The sequence below is a fragment of the Scyliorhinus torazame genome, chromosome 8 (assembly GCF_047496885.1).
Source record: "Scyliorhinus torazame isolate Kashiwa2021f chromosome 8, sScyTor2.1, whole genome shotgun sequence".
NCBI classification, from domain to species: Eukaryota; Metazoa; Chordata; class Chondrichthyes; order Carcharhiniformes; family Scyliorhinidae; genus Scyliorhinus; species Scyliorhinus torazame.
Window position 1 is genome coordinate 149,976,066 of NC_092714.1, and position 21,002 is coordinate 149,997,067.

Genomic DNA, 21,002 nt, shown 5'->3' on the forward strand with positions numbered 1-21,002 from the left:
ACACATGCGCGGGTTGGCGCCGGCCCCACTGCACATGCGCGGACCCTGCGGCGCCCAGTTCACACCAGGATCAGCAGCTGGAGCGCCGAGGGTCGCTCCAGTGCCATGCTTGCCTCCTGTAGGGGCCAGAATTGCTGATCCTGAGGCTGCGTGGAAGCCGACGAGAAATGTGATGGCGTTTCCGACGGCATCAACATTTAGCCTCAGGATCAGAGAGAATCCCGCCCAGAATTCCCAGCCTCTGACCTGCTCTTGTAGCCACAGTATTTATATGGCTAGTCCAGTTCAGTTTCTGGTCAATGTTAAGTCCCAGGATGTTAATTCTCTTGTGTTGGCAATGGCCATTGCCTGACACTTCTGTGGTGTGAATCTTACTTGCCATTTAGTTCATTGTTCTACCAAAAGCTGTGACAACAGCAAACATTGTGCACCCAGTATTTTAAGGACATATTTGCTTCTAGATAGAAGGATAGCGCTGAGCAATTGGTTGGTTTTCTGGTACCATGTCGAGTTAAGTTGCAGCTCAATGGTGGGAATTTCACTGGGTTAGTCAGACTACATTGAAGGGCTGGAGTGTGCAAGGTTGGTGATGTGGCTCTCGGCTGGGTACCATGCCATCTGCTGCCTCACGGCACGAAATGTCAGGTGCTCATTATCCCCCCAACCACTACAATGTCTTTTGTTCAAAAGTGAATGAGCGACCAATGAATTTTGTTTACATAAAAATCATCAAGCATGATATAGTTATCACCTCTTGTGTCACAGGAATATTATCAACTCTCCAACGCACGTTTTGGAAAGTTGCTTCATGTGAACTCAGTTAGTTATTGACATTTGCACTAATCTAAACAGTGCTGATATCTTTGGAATGCCATTAACTCCTGTCATTAACGCAATTGGTTAGAGCTCTGTGTCACCACTTCACTGCTATAAAATATTGCTCAGTTTCTCCACCCTCCCCCAACTCCTTCATTTGTTCCACTTGATATCGGCCCATTTAGAACAATAACTGTTCCACTTGACATCGGCCAATTTGGAACAGTAACTGGGGAAAATGGCTACCTTCAATGAAAAGAAGACATGCAGCCAGCGCATGGAAGGTTTCAGACGCTTTCTCTGGAATCCAGACACAAAAGAGTTAATGGGACGGACACCTAAAAACTGGGGTATGTGAGACCTCGAGACAACTCGTGGGGTTGGACGGCATCCGGGAACAATTGAGTTTATTTATTTTTTATAAATTTAGAGTGCATAATTCATTTCTTCCAATTAAGGGGCAATTTAGCTTGGCCAATCCACCTACTCTGCACATCTTTGTGTTGTGGGGGTGAAACCCACGCAAACACAGGGAGAATGTGCAAACTCCACACGGACAGTGACCCAGAGCCGGGATCGAACCTGGGACCTCGGCACTGTGAGGGAACAATTGAGTTAACAAACTCTCAGAGGGCACAGAGTGCAGGATGAGAGAAGCAATGATGAGTTTATACAGAGCATTGCTTAGTCTGCAGTTAAAGGACTGTGGCCTGTCTGTTATAGAAAAGACATTTAAAATATTTATTGAGAGTGTACGGCATAGATTCACCACAATAGTGCCAGGGAAAGGAAAATATAGTTTTCAGTAAATAATTGAAATACTGCAACTAATTCTGGGACTGTGGAGGATTGTTTAGGATTGATTGGGGGGAGAGTGGAGCAGTGGGATTAGTTTTGGATTGATACCAGACTATGTGGAGAGAGCGGGGCTGTGAGATAAATTTGGGTTTGATACAGGGCTGTGAGAAGAGAGTGGGACAGTGAGATTAGTTTGGAGTTGATACAGGGCTATGTGGAGAGAGTGGGGCAGTGGGATTCATTTGGGGATTGATACTAGGCTATGGGGAGAGAATCGGGCAGTGAGATTAATTTGGGTTTGATATCGGGCTATGGGTAGAGAGTGGGACAGTGAAATTAGTTTGGGGATTGATACAGGGCTATGGGTAGAGAGTGGGCAGTGGGATTCATTTGGGATTGATACAGGGCTATGAGAAGAGAGTGGGACACAGATTAGTTTGGCGTTGATACAGGGCTATGAGGAGAGAGTGGGCAGTGGGATTCATTTGAGGATTGACACAGGGCTATGGTGAAAGAGTGGGGGCAGTGGGATTAGTTTGAAGGTTAATTCAGGACTATGAGGAGGAAGTGGGGCAGAGCTATTAGTTTGTGATTGATACAGGGCTACGGGGAGAGAGAGGGAAGAGGCATTAGTGTGGGATTGATACAGGGCCTGGGGAGAGAGAAGGGCAGTGGGATTAGTTTGGGATTGGTAAAGGGCTATGGGGAGAGAGTGGGGCATGGGGATAGGTTGGGATTGTACTAGTCTGGAAAGAATTGGCACAGTCACATTGGGCCAAATTGTGCTGTAATATTCGTTGGTTTGAATTACTTTTCAAAAATTGCTGATCTTTCAGTGTTTTGCACATCTGTCTGTAAACCTTTTAAGGTAAGGTAGCCTTCCAATCCATTCTGCATAGCAGGAAATTTAACAAGAAATAATCTCAAACTTTCAATTGATAATCAGTTACAATTCCAGGTAACAGCCTCTAAATGTTTCCATTAACTGTGCAGATAATGTATATCTATACAAATCCGACAAGTAACATAAAAGTTTGTAAGTGTGATCAATAAGGACTGATTTTAAATTTTTTTTAAAAAAAATTTAGTGTACCCAATTAATTTTTTCCAATTAAGGGGCAATTTATCGAGGCCAATCCACCTACACTGCACATCTTTGGGTTGTGGGGGCGAAACCCATGCAAACACGGGGAGAATGTGCAAACTCCACATGGACAGTGACCCAGAGCCGGGATCGAACCTGGGACCTTGGCGCCCGGAGGCCGCAGTGCTAACCCACTGCACCACCGTGCTGCCCATAAGGGCTGTTTTTGGCACCCTTTCATATAAGAGAAGATATTTCATGAGAGGAGTTCATTTTCTGCAACAATGCAAGAGAACTATTCTTGATCTTCTATAAAAATCTGGGGTGGATTCTCCGTCCCGCCGTGCCACATTTCTGTTTCACCTCGCCGGCGGAATGCTCCGTTACGTCAGCTGGTCAATGGGGTTTCCCATTGTGGTGCAGCCTCATGCCATCGGGAAACTCCCGGGCTGCCGGCAAAATGGAACATCCTGCCGGCGGAGAATCCAGACCATGATCTATTTATGGCCTGGAGCTTTTTGTCAGCAGCGATACCGCTTCTAACTTTGGAGAGAGCTGCCCATAAAGATTTAGCGGCACCATATTTCCCCCGATTGTGACATTAATTTGATTCTGGCACACCACCTTTGGGGATCTCTGGTTGCCCTGCAAGCAGGCTGTTTGGCCAATCAGAATGAAGAACTCTTAGACAGCAAACCACAAATAAAAAAAAACAAAACATTGCCATTCATTTTTGTATAATTTTACAGAGAGTGAACGAAAGTTTGGGATACAGAGCACGGGGTTATTGGTAGAATCCGAAGTATGAGCAAACATGCATGATTTTTAAAATCATTGGAATGTTTATCATGGAATGGAGGGGGTGATAGTCCAGTCTTCTAAGACTAGTGTTTCCAGGCCAGCGAGAATGTTGAGCAGTAACTGTAACTTCAGTGTTAAAGAACCTCATTAGTGGTGCACTGGTTAGCACTGCTGCCTCACGACACTGAGGACCCAGGTTTGATCCCGGCTCTGGGTCACTGTCCTTGTGGAGTTTGCACATTCTCCCCGTGTCTGCGTGGGTTTCACCCCCACAACCCAAAGATGTGCAGGCTAGGTCGATTGGCCACGCTAAATTGCCCCTTAATTGGGGAAAAGAAAAATTGGGGACTCTAAAATTTTTTTTAAAAACTCATTCAGCTTAACCTTTTTAAAAACAACATACTGTGGATTCTGGAAATCAGAAATAAAAGAAAGGGAAGGTCTGTGATTCGGTGGAGAGATTTCATGACCAAACAGTTCATGATGCAGGATGAATGGCAACGCAGCTGCCATCAAAAAGCAGAGAAAAAGACAGACAAGGGAAAAGCTAAAACAAGCAATAAGAAAGGAAGCAAAATTGAAGCAGACAGTAGTATCTGTAATTGTTGACCTCCGTGTTGAGTCCAGAAGGCTGCAAAGTATCTAGTCAGAAGATGAGATGCTGTACCCTGAGCTTCCCTCCAACTTCATGAGATGAGCGCAGGACGCTGCCAGAGAGGGATTTCCAAAACGTTTGTATTTGTTTTTACATCTGGAACAATGGGGGCTGGTTTAGCCCAGTTGGCTGGGTGGCTGGTTTGGCATGCTGAGCAAGGCCAGCATTGTTCAATTCCCTGTGTTGGTTGAGGTTCTCCATGAAGGCACCACCTTTAAAAAAAAACATTTTATTAAGGCATTTATGGTTTTATAACAATAAACGATACAAATACAAATGTAAACATAGTTCAGTGCGTAACCCAACCCTCCATCTCCCACTGTTCCCACCTACTCGAAACAAAAAATAGCCTAACTCCGCCCCTACACCCCTTTATTCCCCCCCCCCCTTATTGAATCTGCTGACAGTTTAGTTTTCTCCGAAGAAGTTGATAAACGGCTGCCACCTCCGAACGAACCCTAATGTTGATCCTCTCAGGGCGAACTTCATTTTCTCAAGCCAAAGAAACCCAGCTATGTCACTAACCCAAACCCCTGATTTTGGGGGCTTCGAGTCCATCCATGCTAGCAATATCCATCTCCAGGGTACCAAGGAGGCAAAGGCAAAAATGTGAGCTTCTCTCGTCCCCTGGACTCCCGGATCTTCCGACACTCCAAAAATCACCACATCTGGACTTGGCGCCACCCTTGTTTTTAACACTATGGACATGACATCCGCAAATCCCTGCCAGTATCTCCTAAGCTTCGGGCATGCCTAAAACATGTGGACATGATTTGCGGGCCCTCCCGCGCACCTCACTCACCCATCCTCCTCCCCAAAGAACTTGCTCATCCGGGCCACCGTCATGTGTGCCCGATGAATCACCTTGAATTGCATCAGGCTGAGCCTGGCACAAGATGAGGACGTGTTGACTCTGCTCAGATCATCCTCCCACAGACCCGCCTCTGCCTCCCCACCCAGCTCATCTTCCCATTTAGCCTTAAACTCACCCATCTGGGTTTCCTCCCACTCCATAAATCCTTTATAGATTGAAGGCCCCGCCTTTTTAACCTTGTCACTCGCCTTGAGGTGTTGTGATCCTCAGGTAAAATCACCCCCAGTCAATTCTCCCCCCTAAAAGGGGAAAGCAGCCTATGGTCATCTGGGACTATGGACACTTTACTTTATTACTTACATCTGGAACAAAGTTCACATCAAATCACAGCTTCTGCACTGATTTGATCAGCGAAGGTTGTAGAAGTGATCCAAGGGGAGAAGCAGCTTCTAATTGAGAGCCAAACCAGCATTTTCACTTTAAATAAAAATCCAATTAAGGGCAATTTAGTGAGGCCATCTTTGGGTTGTGGGGGTGAGACCCAAAGAGAACGTGCAAACTGCACACAGACAGTGACCTGGAGCCGGGGTCAAACCCGGGCCTTTAGTGCTAATCACTGCACCACCATGACGCCCAGCACTTTCACATTCAACTGATTGTGCCGACACTGGACGTTGCCGTCAGTTTCGCACAGTAATGACACTGAACACTTACAGTTTAAGAGTTAATGTGAGCACAAATTCCAGGCCATTAAAGACCGCAAGTGTCTTGTCCTACCAGATTCGAAGGAGCTGTGGAATTTCAATTGGATGTTTTTAGAGTTTGAACAAGGTTAGAGGATCAAGGATAGAGAAGCTTATGTGGGAGAAGGGAATACAGAGTTAAACTGACAGATTCAATGCTGGGAGGAGGCTTGAATGGAGCAACAAGGAGTAATTTTGGGGCCAGCGCCGTATATCCATATCTAATTCTATACATCGTTTTGTTTCTCCTATCCCAGTTTTCATCAGTCTGTACTATGCGGCCTTCTACGTTGTAATGTGTGCATTGTTCGCACTGTCCCTCTTTGTGCTGTTGTACACGACAGATCCATACACACCAACATATCAAGACCGGCTCAAAACACCAGGTAAGGTGCAAGGTTCAAACATTAAATGGTCAGTGTGTCTCACTGTGATATTCAGCACTGTGTAATGGTCAGTGTGTCTCACTGCGATTCTGAAACTGGGTAATTATAGCGTGTCTCAATGTGATTCTCATCAATCTTTAATTGTCAGTGTCTCTGAGTGTGTGGTTCTCAACACTGTCAAAAGGCCATTGTGTCACGCTCTGATTCTGAGGCCTGTTTAATGGTCAGTGTGTCTCACTGTGTAATTCTGTGCACTGTGTAATGGCCAGAGTGTCTCTGTATCTTTCTCAGCACTGTGCAATGATCAGAGTCTCGCTGTATTTATTAGGATTGTATAATGGTCAGTGAGGCAAACTGTGATTCCCAGCACGGTGTATTGGTCAGTGAGTCTCACTGTGCGATTCTCAGCACGGTGTAATGGTCAGTGAGGAGAACTGTGCGATTCTCAGCACGGTGTAATGGTCAGTGAGGAGAACTGTGCGATTCTCAGCACGGTGTAATGGTCAGTGAGGAGAACTGTGCGATTCTCAGCACGGTGTAATGGTCAGTGAGGCGAACTGTGTGATTCTCAGCACGGTGTAATGGTCAGTGAGGCGAACTGTGTGATTCTCAGCACGGTGTAATGGTCAGTGAGGCGAACTGTGTGATTCTCAGCGCTGTGTATTGGTCAGTGTGTCTCACTGTGATTCTCAGCGCTGTGTAATGGTCAGTGTGTCTCACTGTGATTCTCAGCACTGTGTAATGGGCAGTGTGTCTCACTGTGATTCTCAGCACTGTGTAATGGGCAGTGTGTCTCACTGTGATTCTCAGCACGGTGTAATGGTCAGTGAGTCTCACTGTGCGATTCTCAGCACGGTGTAATGGTCAGTGAGGCGAACTGTGTGATTCTCAGCACGGTGTAATGGTCAGTGTGTCTCACTGTGATTCTCAGCACTGTGTAATGGGCAGTGTGTCTCACTGTGATTCTCAGCACTGTGTAATGGGCAGTGTGTCTCACTGTGATTCTCAGCACTGTGTAATGGGCAGTGTGTCTCACTGTGATTCTCAGCATGGTGTAATGGTCAGTGAGTCTCACTGTGCGATTCTCAGCATCGTGTAATGGTCAGTGAGGCGAACTGTGTGATTCTCAGCACGGTGTAATGGGCAGTGTGTCTCACTGTGATTCTCAGCACTGTGTAATGGGCAGTGTGTCTCACTGTGATTCTCAGCACTGTGTAATGGGCAGTGTGTCTCACTGTGATTCTCAGCACGGTGTAATGGTCAGTGAGTCTCACTGTGCGATTCTCAGCACGGTGTAATGGTCAGTGAGGAGAACTGTGCGATTCTCAGCACGGTGTAATGGTCAGTGAGGAGAACTGTGTGATTCTCAGCACGGTGTAATGGTCAGTGAGTCTCACTGTGCGATTCTCAGCACGGTGTAATGGTCAGTGAGGCGAACTGTGTGATTCTCAGCACTGTGTAATGGGCAGTGTGTCTCACTGTGATTCTCAGCACTGTGTAATGGTCAGTGTGTCTCACTGTGATTCTCAGCGCTGTGTAATGGTCAGTGTGTCTCACTGTGATTCTCAGCACTGTGTAATGGTCAGTGTGTCTCACTGTGATTCTCAGCACTGTGTAATGGTCAGTGTGTCTCACTGTGATTCTCAGCACTGTGTAATGGGCAGTGTGTCTCACTGTGATTCTCAGCACCGTGTAATGGTCAGTGTGTCTCACTGTGATTCTCAGCACTGTGTAATGGGCAGGGTGTCTCACTGTGATTCTCAGCACTGTGTAATGGTCAGTGTGTCTCACTGTGATTCTCAGCACCGTGTAATGGTCAGTGTGTCTCACTGTGATTCTCAGCGCTGTGTAATGGTCAGTGTGTCTCACTGTGATTCTCAGCACTGTGCAACTGTCAGTGTGTCTCACTGTGATTCTCAGCACCGTGTAATGGGCAGTGTGTCTCACTGTGATTCTCAGCGCTGTGTAATGGTCAGTGTGTCTCACTGTGATTCTCAGCACGGTGTAATGGTCAGTGTGTCTCACTGTGATTCTCAGCACTGTGTAATGGGCAGTGTGTCTCACTGTGATTCTCAGCACTGTGTAATGGTCAGTGTGTCTCACTGTGATTCTCAGCACCGTGTAATGGGCAGTGTGTCTCACTGTGATTCTCAGCACTGTGTAATGGTCAGTGTGTCTCACTGTGATTCTCAGCACCGTGTAATGGTCAGTGTGTCTCACTGTGATTCTCAGCGCTGTGTAATGGTCAGTGTGTCTCACTGTGATTCTCAGCACTGTGCAACTGTCAGTGTGTCTCACTGTGATTCTCAGCGCTGTGTATTGGTCAGTGTGTCTCACTGTGATTCTCAGCGCTGTGTAATGGTCAGTGTGTCTCACTGTGATTCTCAGCACGGTGTAATGGTCAGTGTGTCTCACTGTGATTCTCAGCACTGTGTAATGGTCAGTGTGTCTCACTGTGATTCTCAGCACCGTGTAATGGTCAGTGTGTCTCACTGTGATACTCAGCGCTGTGTATTGGTCAGTGTGTCTCACTGTGATTCTCAGCACCGTGTAATGGTCAGTGTGTCTCACTGTGATTCTCAGCACCGTGGAATGGTCAGTGTGTCTCGCTGTGATTCTCAGCACCGTGGAATGGTCAGTGTGTCTCACTGTGATACTCAGCGCTGTGTATTGGTCAGTGTCTCTCACTGTGATTCTCAGCACGGTGTAATGGTCAGTGTTTCTCACTGTGATTCTCAGCACCGTGTAATGGTCAGTGTGTCTCATTGTGATTCTCAGCGCTGTTTAATGGTCAGTGTTTCTCACTGTGATTCTCAGCGCTGTGTATGGGTCAGTGTGTCTCACTGTGATACTCAGCACCGTCTAATGGTCAGTGTGTCTCACTGTGATTCTCAGCGCTGTGTATTGGTCAGTGTCTCTCACTGTGATTCTCAGCACTGTGTAATGGTCAGTGTTTCTCACTGTGATTCTCAGCACCGTGTAATGGTCAGTGTGTCTCATTGTGATTCTCAGCGCTGTGTAATGGTCAGTGTTTCTCACTGTGATTCTCAGCACGGTGTAATGGTCAGTGTGTCTCACTGTGATTCTCAGCACTGTGTAATGGTCAGTGTTTCTCACTGTGATTCTCAGCGCTGTGTATTGGTCAGTGTCTCTCACTGTGATTCTCAGCACTGTGTAATGGTCAGTGTTTCTCACTGTGATTCTCAGCATGGTGTAATGGTCAGTGTGTCTCACTGTGATTCTCAGCACTGTGTAATGGTCAGTGTTTCTCACTGTGATTCTCAGCGCTGTGTATTGGTCAGTGTCTCTCACTGTGATTCTCAGCACTGTGTAATGGTCAGTGTCTCTCACTGTGATTCTCAGCGCTGTGTATTGGTCAGTGTTTCTCACTGTGATTCTCAGCACTGTGGAATGGTCAGTGTGTCTCACTGTGATTCGCAGCACCGTGTAATGGTCATTGTGTCTCACTGTGATTCTCAGCACTGTGTAATGGTCAGTGCGTCTCACTGTGAGTCTCAGCGCTGAGTAATGGTCAGTGTCTCTCACTGTGATTCTCAGCATTGTGTAATGGTCAGTGTGTCTCACTGTGATTCTCAGCATTGTGTAATGGTCAGTGTGTCTCACCGTGATTCTCAGCACCGTGTAATGGTCAGTGTGTCTCACTGTGATTCTCAGCACTGTGTAATGGTCAGTGTGTCTCACTGTGATTCTCAGCACTGTGTAATGGTCAGTGCGTCTCACTGTGAGTCTCAGCGCTGAGTAATGGTCAGTGTGTCTCACTGTGAGTCTCAGCGCTGAGTAATGCTCAGTGTGTCTCTGACAGTGATTCTCAGCACCGTGTAATGGTCAGTGTGTCTCACTGTGATTTTCAGCATTGAGTGATGGTCAGTGTGTCTCACTGTGAGTCTCAGCGCTGAGTAATGGTCAGTGTGTCTCTGACAGTGATTCTCAGCACCGTGTAATGGTCAGTGTGTCTCACTGTGATCCTCAGCGCTGTGTAATGGTCAGTGTGTCTCACTGTGATTCTCAGCACGGTGTAATGGTCAGTGAGTCTCACTGTGCGATTCTCAGCACGGTGTAATGGTCAGTGAGGAGAACTGTGCAATTCTCAGCACGGTGTAATGGTCAGTGAGGCGAACTGTGTGATTCTCAGCACTGTGTAATGGGCAGTGTGTCTCACTGTGATTCTCAGCACTGTGTAATGGTCAGTGTGTCTCACTGTGATTCTCAGCGCTGTGTAATGGTCAGTGTGTCTCACTGTGATTCTCAGCACTGTGTAATGGTCAGTGTGTCTCACTGTGATTCTCAGCACTGTGTAATGGTCAGTGTGTCTCACTGTGATTCTCAGCACTGTGTAATGGGCAGTGTGTCTCACTGTGATTCTCAGCACCGTGTAATGGTCAGTGTGTCTCACTGTGATTCTCAGCACTGTGTAATGGGCAGTGTGTCTCACTGTGATTCTCAGCACTGTGTAATGGTCAGTGTGTCTCACTGTGATTCTCAGCACCGTGTAATGGTCAGTGTGTCTCACTGTGATTCTCAGCGCTGTGTAATGGTCAGTGTGTCTCACTGTGATTCTCAGCACTGTGCAACTGTCAGTGTGTCTCACTGTGATTCTCAGCACCGTGTAATGGGCAGTGTGTCTCACTGTGATTCTCAGCGCTGTGTAATGGTCAGTGTGTCTCACTGTGATTCTCAGCACGGTGTAATGGTCAGTGTGTCTCACTGTGATTCTCAGCACTGTGTAATGGGCAGTGTGTCTCACTGTGATTCTCAGCACTGTGTAATGGTCAGTGTGTCTCACTGTGATTCTCAGCACCGTGTAATGGGCAGTGTGTCTCACTGTGATTCTCAGCACTGTGTAATGGTCAGTGTGTCTCACTGTGATTCTCAGCACCGTGTAATGGTCAGTGTGTCACACTGTGATTCTCAGCGCTGTGTAATGGTCAGTGTGTCTCACTGTGATTCTCAGCACTGTGCAACTGTCAGTGTGTCTCACTGTGATTCTCAGCGCTGTGTAATGGTCAGTGTGTCTCACTGTGATTCTCAGCACGGTGTAATGGTCAGTGTGTCTCACTGTGATTCTCAGCACGGTGTAATGGTCAGTGTGTCTCACTGTGATTCTCAGCACTGTGTAATGGTCAGTGTGTCTCACTGTGATTCTCAGCACCGTGTATTGGTCAGTGTGTCTCACTGTGATTCTCAGCGCTGTGTAATGGTCAGTGTGTCTCACTGTGATTCTCAGCACGGTGTAATGGTCAGTGTGTCTCACTGTGATTCTCAGCACTGTGTAATGGTCAGTGTGTCTCACTGTGATTCTCAGCACCGTGTAATGGTCAGTGTGTCTCACTGTGATACTCAGCGCTGTGTATTGGTCAGTGTGTCTCACTGTGATTCTCAGCACCGTGTAATGGTCAGTGTGTCTCACTGTGATTCTCAGCACCGTGGAATGGTCAGTGTGTCTCGCTGTGATTCTCAGCACCGTGGAATGGTCAGTGTGTCTCACTGTGATACTCAGCGCTGTGTATTGGTCAGTGTCTCTCACTGTGATTCTCAGCACGGTGTAATGGTCAGTGTTTCTCACTGTGATTCTCAGCACCGTGTAATGGTCAGTGTGTCTCATTGTGATTCTTAGCGCTGTTTAATGGTCAGTGTTTCTCACTGTGATTCTCAGCGCTGTGTATGGGTCAGTGTGTCTCACTGTGATACTCAGCACCGTCTAATGGTCAGTGTGTCTCACTGTGATTCTCAGCGCTGTGTATTGGTCAGTGTCTCTCACTGTGATTCTCAGCACTGTGTAATGGTCAGTGTTTCTCACTGTGATTCTCAGCACCGTGTAATGGTCAGTGTTTCTCACTGTGATTCTCAGCACCGTGTAATGGTCAGTGTGTCTCATTGTGATTCTCAGCGCTGTGTAATGGTCAGTGTTTCTCACTGTGATTCTCAGCACGGTGTAATGGTCAGTGTGTCTCACTGTGATTCTCAGCACTGTGTAATGGTCAGTGTTTCTCACTGTGATTCTCAGCGCTGTGTATTGGTCAGTGTCTCTCACTGTGATTCTCAGCACTGTGTAATGGTCAGTGTTTCTCACTGTGATTCTCAGCATGGTGTAATGGTCAGTGTGTCTCACTGTGATTCTCAGCACTGTGTAATGGTCAGTGTTTCTCACTGTGATTCTCAGCGCTGTGTATTGGTCAGTGTCTCTCACTGTGATTCTCAGCACTGTGTAATGGTCAGTGTCTCTCACTGTGATTCTCAGCGCTGTGTATTGGTCAGTGTTTCTCACTGTGATTCTCAGCACTGTGGAATGGTCAGTGTGTCTCACTGTGATTCGCAGCACCGTGTAATGGTCATTGTGTCTCACCGTGATTCTCAGCACCGTGTAAGGGTCAGTGTGTCTCACTGTGATTCTCAGCAGTGTGTAATGGTCAGTGTGTCTCACTGTGATTCTCAGCACTGTGTAATGGTCAGTGCGTCTCACTGTGAGTCTCAGCGCTGAGTAATGGTCAGTGAGTCTCACTGTGAGTCTCAGCGCTGAGTAATGCTCAGTGTGTCTCTGACAGTGATTCTCAGCACCGTGTAATGGTCAGTGTGTCTCACTGTGATTTTCAGCATTGAGTAATGGTCAGTGTGTCTCACTGTGAGTCTCAGCGCTGAGTAATGGTCAGTGTGTCTCTGACAGTGATTCTCAGCACCGTGTAATGGTCAGTGTGTCTCACTGTGATCCTCAGCGCTGTGTAATGGTCAGTGTGTCTCACTGTGATTCTCAGCATGGTGTAATGGTCAGTGTGTCTCACTGTGATTCTCAGCACTGTGTAATGGTCGGTGTCTCTTACTGTGATTCGCAGCACTGAGTAATGGTCAGTGTGTCTCTGACAGTGATTCTCAGCACCGTGTAATGGGCAGTGTGTCTCACTGTGATTCTCAGCACTGTGTAATGGTCAGTGCGTCTCACTGTGATTCTCTGCACTGTGTAATGGTCAGTGTCTCTCACTGTGATTCTCAGCATCGTGTAATGGTCAGTGTGTCTCTGACAGTGATTCTCAGCACCGTGTAATGGGCTGTGTGTCTCACTGTGATTCTCAGCGCTGTGTAATGGCCAGTGTGTCTCACTGTGATTCTCAGCACTGTGTAATGGCCAGTGTGTCTCACTGTGATTCTCAGCACTGTGTAATGGCCAGTGTGTCTCACTGTGATTCTCAGCGTGGTGTAAGGGTCAGTGTGTCTCACTGTGATTCTCAGCGTTGTGTAAGGGTCAGTGTGTCTCACTGTGATTCTCAGCACCGTGTAATGGTCCGTGTGTCTCACTGTGATTCTCAGCACTGTGTAATGGCCAGTGTGTCTCACTCTGATTCTCAGCACCGTGTAATGGTCAGTGTGTCTCACTGTGATTCTCAGCGCTGTGTAATGGCCAGTGTGTCTCACTGTGATTCTCAGCACCGTGTAATGGTTAGTGTGTCTCACTGTGATTCTCAGCACCGTGTAAAGGTCAGTGTCTCTCACTGTGATTCTCAGCGCTTAGTAATGGTCAGTGTGTCTCACTGTGATTCTCAGCGCTGTGTAATGGCTAGTGTGTCTCACTGTGATTCTCAGCACTCTGTAATGGTCAATGTGTCTCACTGCGATTCTCAGCGCTGTGTATTGGTCAGTGTGTCTCACTGTGATTCTCAGCACCGTGTAAAGGTCAGTGTCTCTCACTGTGATTCTCAGCGCTGAGTAATGGTCAGTGTGTCTCACTGTGATTCTCAGCGCTGTGTAATGGCTAGTGTGTCTCACTGTGATTCTCAGCACTCTGTAATGGTCAGTGTGTCTCACTGTGATTCTCAGTGCTGTGTAATGGTCAGTGTGTCTCACTGTGATTCTCAGCACTGTGTAATGGTCAGTGTCTCTCACTGTGATTCTCAGCGCTGTGTAACGGTCATTGATTCTCACTGTGATTCTCAGCGCTGTGTAATGGCCAGTGTGTCTCACTGTGATTCGCAGCACCGTGTAATGGTCAGTGTGTCTCACTGTGATTCTCAGCACCGTGTAAGGGTCAGTGTGTCTCACTGTGATTCTCAGCGCTGAGTAATGGTCAGTGTGTCTCACTGTGATTCTCAGCGCTGTGTAACGGTCAGTGTCTCTCACTGTGATTCTCAGCACCGTGTAATGGGCAGTGTGTCTCACTGTGATTCTCAGCACCGTGTAAGGGTCAGTGTGTCTCACTGTGATTCTCAGCGCTGAGTAATGGTCAGTGTGTCTCACTGTGATTCTCAGCGCTGTGTAACGGTCAGTGTCTCTCACTGTGATTCTCAGCACCGTATAATGGGCAGTGTGTCTCACTGTGATTCTCAGCACTGTGCAACTGTCAGTGTGTCTCACTGTGATTCTCAGCGCTGTGTATTGGTCAGTGTGTCTCACTGTGATTCTCAGCGCTGTGTAATGGTCAGTGTGTCTCACTGTGATTCTCAGCACGGTGTAATGGTCAGTGTGTCTCACAGTGATTCTCAGCACTGTGTAATGGTCAGTGTGTCTCACTGTGATTCTCAGCACCGTGTAATGGTCAGTGTGTCTCACTGTGATACTCAGCGCTGTGTATTGGTCAGTGTGTCTCACTGTGATTCTCAGCACCGTGTAATGGTCAGTGTGTCTCACTGTGATTCTCAGCACCGTGGAATGGTCAGTGTGTCTCGCTGTGATTCTCAGCACCGTGGAATGGTCAGTGTGTCTCACTGTGATACTCAGCGCTGTGTATTGGTCAGTGTCTCTCACTGTGATTCTCAGCACGGTGTAATGGTCAGTGTTTCTCACTGTGATTCTCAGCACCGTGTAATGGTCAGTGTGTCTCATTGTGATTCTCAGCGCTGTTTAATGGTCAGTGTTTCTCACTGTGATTCTCAGCGCTGTGTATTGGTCAGTGTGTCTCACTGTGATACTCAGCACCGTCTAATGGTCAGTGTGTCTCACTGTGATTCTCAGCGCTGTGTATTGGTCAGTGTCTCTCACTGTGATTCTCAGCACTGTGTAATGGTCAGTGTTTCTCACTGTGATTCTCAGCACCGTGTAATGGTCAGTGTGTCTCATTGTGATTCTCAGCGCTGTGTAATGGTCAGTGTTTCTCACTGTGATTCTCAGCACGGTGTAATGGTCAGTGTGTCTCACTGTGATTCTCAGCACTGTGTAATGGTCAGTGTTTCTCACTGTGATTCTCAGCGCTGTGTATTGGTCAGTGTCTCTCACTGTGATTCTCAGCACTGTGTAATGGTCAGTGTTTCTCACTGTGATTCTCAGCATGGTGTAATGGTCAGTGTGTCTCACTGTGATTCTCAGCACTGTGTAATGGTCAGTGTTTCTCACTGTGATTCTCAGCGCTGTGTATTGGTCAGTGTCTCTCACTGTGATTCTCAGCACTGTGTAATGGTCAGTGTCTCTCACTGTGATTCTCAGCGCTGTGTATTGGTCAGTGTTTCTCACTGTGATTCTCAGCACTGTGGAATGGTCAGTGTGTCTCACTGTGATTCTCAGCACGTTGTAATGGTCAGTGTGTCTCACTGTGATTCGCAGCACCGTGTAATGGTCAGTGTGTCTCACCGTGATTCTCAGCACCGTGTAAGGGTCAGTGTGTCTCACTGTGATTCTCAGCACTGTGTAATGGTCAGTGTGTCTCACTGTGATTCTCAGCACTGTGTAATGGTCAGTGCGTCTCACTGTGAGTCTCAGCGCTGAGTAATGGTCAGTGTGTCTCACTGTGAGTCTCAGCGCTGAGTAATGCTCAGTGTGTCTCTGACAGTGATTCTCAGCACCGTGTAATGGTCAGTGGGTCTCACAGTGATTTTCAGCATTGAGTAATGGTCAGTGTGTCTCACTGTGAGTCTCAGCGCTGAGTAATGGTCAGTGTGTCTCTGACAGTGATTCTCAGCACCGTGTAATGATCAGTGTGTCTCACTGTGATCCTCAGCGCTGTGTAATGGTCAGTGTGTCTCACTGTGATTCTCAGCATGGTGTAATGGTCAGTGTGTCTCACTGTGATTCTCAGCAATGTGTAATGGTCAGTGTCTCTTACTGTGATTCGCAGCACTGAGTAATGGTCAGTGTGTCTCTGACAGTGATTCTCAGCACCGTGTAATGGGCAGTGTGTCTCACTGTGATTCTCAGCACTGTGTAATGGTCAGTGCGTCTCACTGTGATTCTCAGCACTGTGTAATGGTCAGTGTGTCTCTGACAGTGATTCTCAGCACCGTGTAATGGGCTGTGTGTCTCACAGTGATTCTCAGCGCTGTGTAATGGCCAGTGTGTCTCACTGTGATTCTCAGCACTGTGTAATGGCCAGTGTGTCTCACTGTGATTCTCAGCACTGTGTAATGGCCAGTGTGTCTCACTGTGATTCTCAGCGTGGTGTAAGGGTCAGTGTGTCTCACTGTGATTCTCAGCGTTGTGTAAGGGTCAGTATGTCTCACTGTGATTCTCAGCACCGTGTAATGGTCCGTGTGTCTCACTGTTATTCTCAGCACTGTGTAATGGCCAGTGTGTCTCACTGTGATTCTCAGCACCGTATAATGGTCAGTGTGTCTCACTGTGATTCTCAGCGCTGTGTAATGGCCAGTGTGTCTCACTGTGATTCTCAGCACCGTGTAATGGTCAGTGTGTCTCACTGTGATTCTCAGCACCGTGTAAAGGTCAGTGTCTCTCACTGTGATTCTCAGCGCTTCGTAATGGTCAGTGTCTCTCACTATGATTCTCAGCGCTGAGTAATGGTCAGTGTGTCTCACTGTGATTCTCAGTGCTGTGTAATGGTCAGTGTGTCTCACTGTGATTCTCAGCACTGTGTAATGGTCAGTGTCTCTCACTGTGATTCTCAGCGCTGTGTAACGGTCAGTGTTTCTCACTGTGATTCTCAGCGCTGTGTAATGGCCAGTGTGCCTCACTGTGATTCGCAGCACCGTGTAATGGTCAGTGTGTCTCACTGTGATTCTCAGCACCGTGTAAGGGTCAGTGTGTCTCACTGTGATTCTCAGCGCTGAGTAATGGTCAGTGTGTCTCACTGTGATTCTCAGCGCTGTGTAACGGTCAGTGTCTCTCACTGTGATTCTCAGCACCGTGTAATGGGCAGTGTGTCTCACTGTGATTCTCAGCACCGTGTAAGGGTCAGTGTGTCTCACTGTGATTCTCAGCGCTGAGTAATGGTCAGTGTGTCTCACTGTGATTCTCAGCGCTGTGTAACGGTCAGTGTCTCTCACTGTGATTCTCAGCACCGTATAATGGGCAGTGTGTCTCACTGTGATTCTCAGCACCGTGTAATGGGCAGTGTGTCTCACTGTGATTCTCAGCACCGTGTAATGGTCAGTGTCTCTCACTGTGATTCTCAGCGCTGTGTAATGGTCAGTGTGTCTCACTGTGATTCTCAGCACTGTGCAACTGTCAGCGTGTCTCACTGTGATTCTCAGCGCTGTGTAATGGTCAGTGTCTCTCACTGTGATTCTCAGCGCTGAGTAATGGTTAGTGTGTCTCGCTGTGATTCTCAGCATCGTGGAATGGTCAGTGTGTCTCACTATGATTATCAGCGCTGTGTAATGGTCAGTGTGTCTCACTGTGATTCTCAGCACCGTGTAATGGTCAGTGTGTCTCACTGTGATTCTCAGCACCGTGTAAAGGTCAGTGTCTCTCACTGTGATTCTCAGTGCTGAGTAATGGTCAGTGTGTCTCACTGTGATTCTCAGCGCTGTGTAATGGCTAGTGTGTCTCACTGTGATTCTCAGCACTCTGTAATGGTCAGTGTGTCTCACTGCGATTCTCAGCGCTGTGTATTGGTCAGTGTGTCTCACTGTGATTCTCAGCACCGTGTAAAGGTCAGTGTCTCTCACTGTGATTCTCAGCGCTATGTAATGGTCAGTGTGTCTCACTGTGATTCTCAGCGCTGTGTAATGGCTAGTGTGTCTCACTGTGATTCTCAGCACTCTGTAATGGTCAGTGTGTCTCACTGTGATTCTCAGCGCTGTGTAATGGTCAGTGTGTCTCACTGTGATTCTCAGCACTGTGTAATGGTCAGTGTCTCTCACTGTGATTCTCAGCGCTGTGTAACGGTCAGTGTTTCTCACTGTGATTCTCAGCGCTGTGTAATGGCCAGTGTGTCTCACTGTGATTCGCAGCACCGTGTAATGGTCAGTGTGTCTCACTGTGATTCTCAGCACCGTGTAAGGGTCAGTGTGTCTCACTGTGATTCTCAGCGCTGAGTAATGGTCAGTGTGTCTCACTGTGATTCTCAGCACTGTGTAATGGTCAGTGCGTCTCACTGTGAGTCTCAGCGCTGAGTAATGGTCAGTGTGTCTCTGACAGTGATTCTCAGCACCGTGTAATGGTCAGTGTGTCTCACTGTGATTTTCAGCATTGAGTAATGGTCAGTGTGTCTCACTGTGAGTCTCAGCGCTGAGTAATGCTCAGTGTGTCTCTGACAGTGATTCTCAGCACCGTGTAATGGTCAGTGTGTCTCACTGTGATTTTCAGCATTGAGTAATGGTCAGTGTGTCTCACTGTGAGTCTCAGCGCTGAGTAATGGTCAGTGTGTCTCTGACAGTGATTCTCAGCACCGTGTAATGGTCAGTGTGTCTCACTGTGATCCTCAGCGCTGTGTAATGGTCAGTGTGTCTCACTGTGATTCTCAGCATGGTGTAATGGTCAGTGTGTCTCACTGTGATTCTCAGCACTGTGTAATGGCCAGTGTCTCTTACTGTGATTCGCAGCACTGAGTAATGGTCAGTGTGTCTCTGACAGTGATTCTCAGCACCGTGTAATGGGCAGTGTGTCTCACTGTGATTCTCAGCACTGTGTAATGGTCAGTGCGTCTCACTGTGATTCTCAGCACTGTGTAATGGTCAGTGTGTCTCTGACAGTGATTCTAAGCACCGTGTAATGGGCAGTGTGTCTCACTGTGATTCTCAGCACTGTGTAATTGTCTGTGTGTCTCACTGTGATTCTCAGCACTGTGTAATGGTCAGTGTCTCTCACTGTGATTCTCAGCATCGTGTAATGGTCAGTGTGTCTCTGACAGTGATTCTCAGCACCGTGTAATGGGCTGTGTGTCTCACTGTGATTCTCAGCGCTGTGTAATGGCCAGTGTGACTCACTGTGATTCTCAGCACTGTGTAATGGCCAGTGTGTCTCACTGTGATTCTCAGCACTGTGTAATGGCCAGTGTGTCTCACTGTGATTCTCAGCGTGGTGTAAGGGTCAGTGTGTCTCACTGTGATTCTCAGCGTTGTGTAAGGGTCAGTGTGTCTCACTGTGATTCTCAGCACCGTGTAATGGTCCGTGTGTCTCACTGTGATTCTCAGCACTGTGTAATGGCCAGTGTGTCTCACTCTGATTCTCAGCACCGTGTAATGGTCAGTGGGTCTCACTGTGATTCTCAGCGCTGTGTAATGGCCAGTGTGTCTCACTGTGATTCTCAGCACCGTGTAATGGTCAGTGTGTCTCACTGTGATTCTCAGCACCGTGTAAAGGTCAGTGTCTCTCACTGTGATTCTCAGCGCTTAGTAATGGTCAGTGTGTCTCACTGTGATTCTCAGCGCTGTGTAATGGCTAGTGTGTCTCACTGTGATTCTCAGCACTCTGTAATGGTCAGTGTGTCTCACTGCGATTCTCAGCGCTGTGTATTGGTCAGTGTGTCTCACTGTGATTCTCAGCACCGTGTAAAGGTCAGTGTCTCTCACTGTGATTCTCAGCGCTGAGTAATGGTCAGTGTGTCTCACTGTGATTCTCAGCGCTGTGTAATGGCTAGTGTGTCTCACTGTGATTCTCAGCACTCTGTAATGGTCAGTGTGTCTCACTGTGATTCTCAGTGCTGTGTAATGGTCAGTGTGTCTCACTGTGATTCTAAGCACTGTGTAATGGTCAGTGTCTCTCACTGTGATTCTCAGCGCTGTGTAACGGTCAGTGTTTCTCACTGTGATTCTCAGCGCTGTGTAATGGCCAGTGTGTCTCACTGTGATTCGCAGCACCGTGTAATGGTCAGTGTGTCTCACTGTGATTCTCAGCACCGTGTAAGGGTCAGTGTGTCTCACTGTGATTCTCAGCGCTGAGTAATGGTCAGTGTGTCTCACTGTGATTCTCAGCGCTGTGTAACGGTCAGTGTCTCTCACTGTGATTCTCAGCACCGTGTAATGGGCAGTGTGTCTCACTGTGATTCTCAGCACCGTGTAAGGGTCAGTGTGTCTCACTGTGATTCTCAGCGCTGAGTAATGGTCAGTGTGTCTCACTGTGATTCTCAGCGCTGTGTAACGGTCAGTGTCTCTCACTGTGATTCTCAGCACCGTATAATGGAAGTGTGTCTCACTGTGATTCTCAGCACCGTATAATGGGCAGTGTGTCTCACTGTGATTCTCAGCACCGTGTAATGGTCAGCGTCTCTCACTGTGATTCTCAGCGCTGTGTAATGGTCAGTGTGTCTCACTGTGATTCTCAGCACTGTGCAACTGTCAGCGTGTCTCCCTGTGATTCTCAGCGCTGTGTAATGGTCAGTGTCTCTCACTGTGATTCTCAGCGCTGAGTAATGGTCAGTGTGTCTCGCTGTGATTCTCAGCATCGTGGAATGGTCGGTGTGTCTCACTGTGATTATCAGCGCTGTGTAATGGTCAGTGTGTCTCACTGTGATTCTCAGCACCGTGTAATGGTCAGTGTGTCTCACTGTGATTCTCAGCACCGTGTAAAGGTCAGTGTCTCTCACTGTGATTCTCAGCGCTGAGTAATGGTCAGTGTGTCTCACTGTGATTCTCAGCGCTGTGTAATGGCTAGTGTGTCTCACTGTGATTCTCAGCACTCTGTAATGGTCAGTGTGTCTCACTGCGATTCTCAGCGCTGTGTATTGGTCAGTGTGTCTCACTGTGATTCTCAGCACCGTGTAAAGGTCAGTGTCTCTCACTGTGATTCTCAG

General features: G+C 47.7%; 1 protein-coding gene across 1 annotated transcript in view; it reads left to right on the forward strand.

The window, feature by feature from the left end:
• Positions 1 to 976: 976 nt before the first annotated feature.
• Positions 977 to 21,002, forward strand: part of LOC140428187 (potassium-transporting ATPase subunit beta-like) — a 90,412-nt gene continuing 70,386 nt past the window's right edge. Inside the window, exons 1-2 of the mRNA XM_072514358.1 lie at positions 977 to 1,166; positions 5,969 to 6,097. Of these exons, the coding sequence (XP_072370459.1) occupies positions 1,055 to 1,166; positions 5,969 to 6,097 (241 nt within the window). The 5' untranslated portion in view covers positions 977 to 1,054. The remainder of the gene's footprint in view (positions 1,167 to 5,968; positions 6,098 to 21,002) is intronic.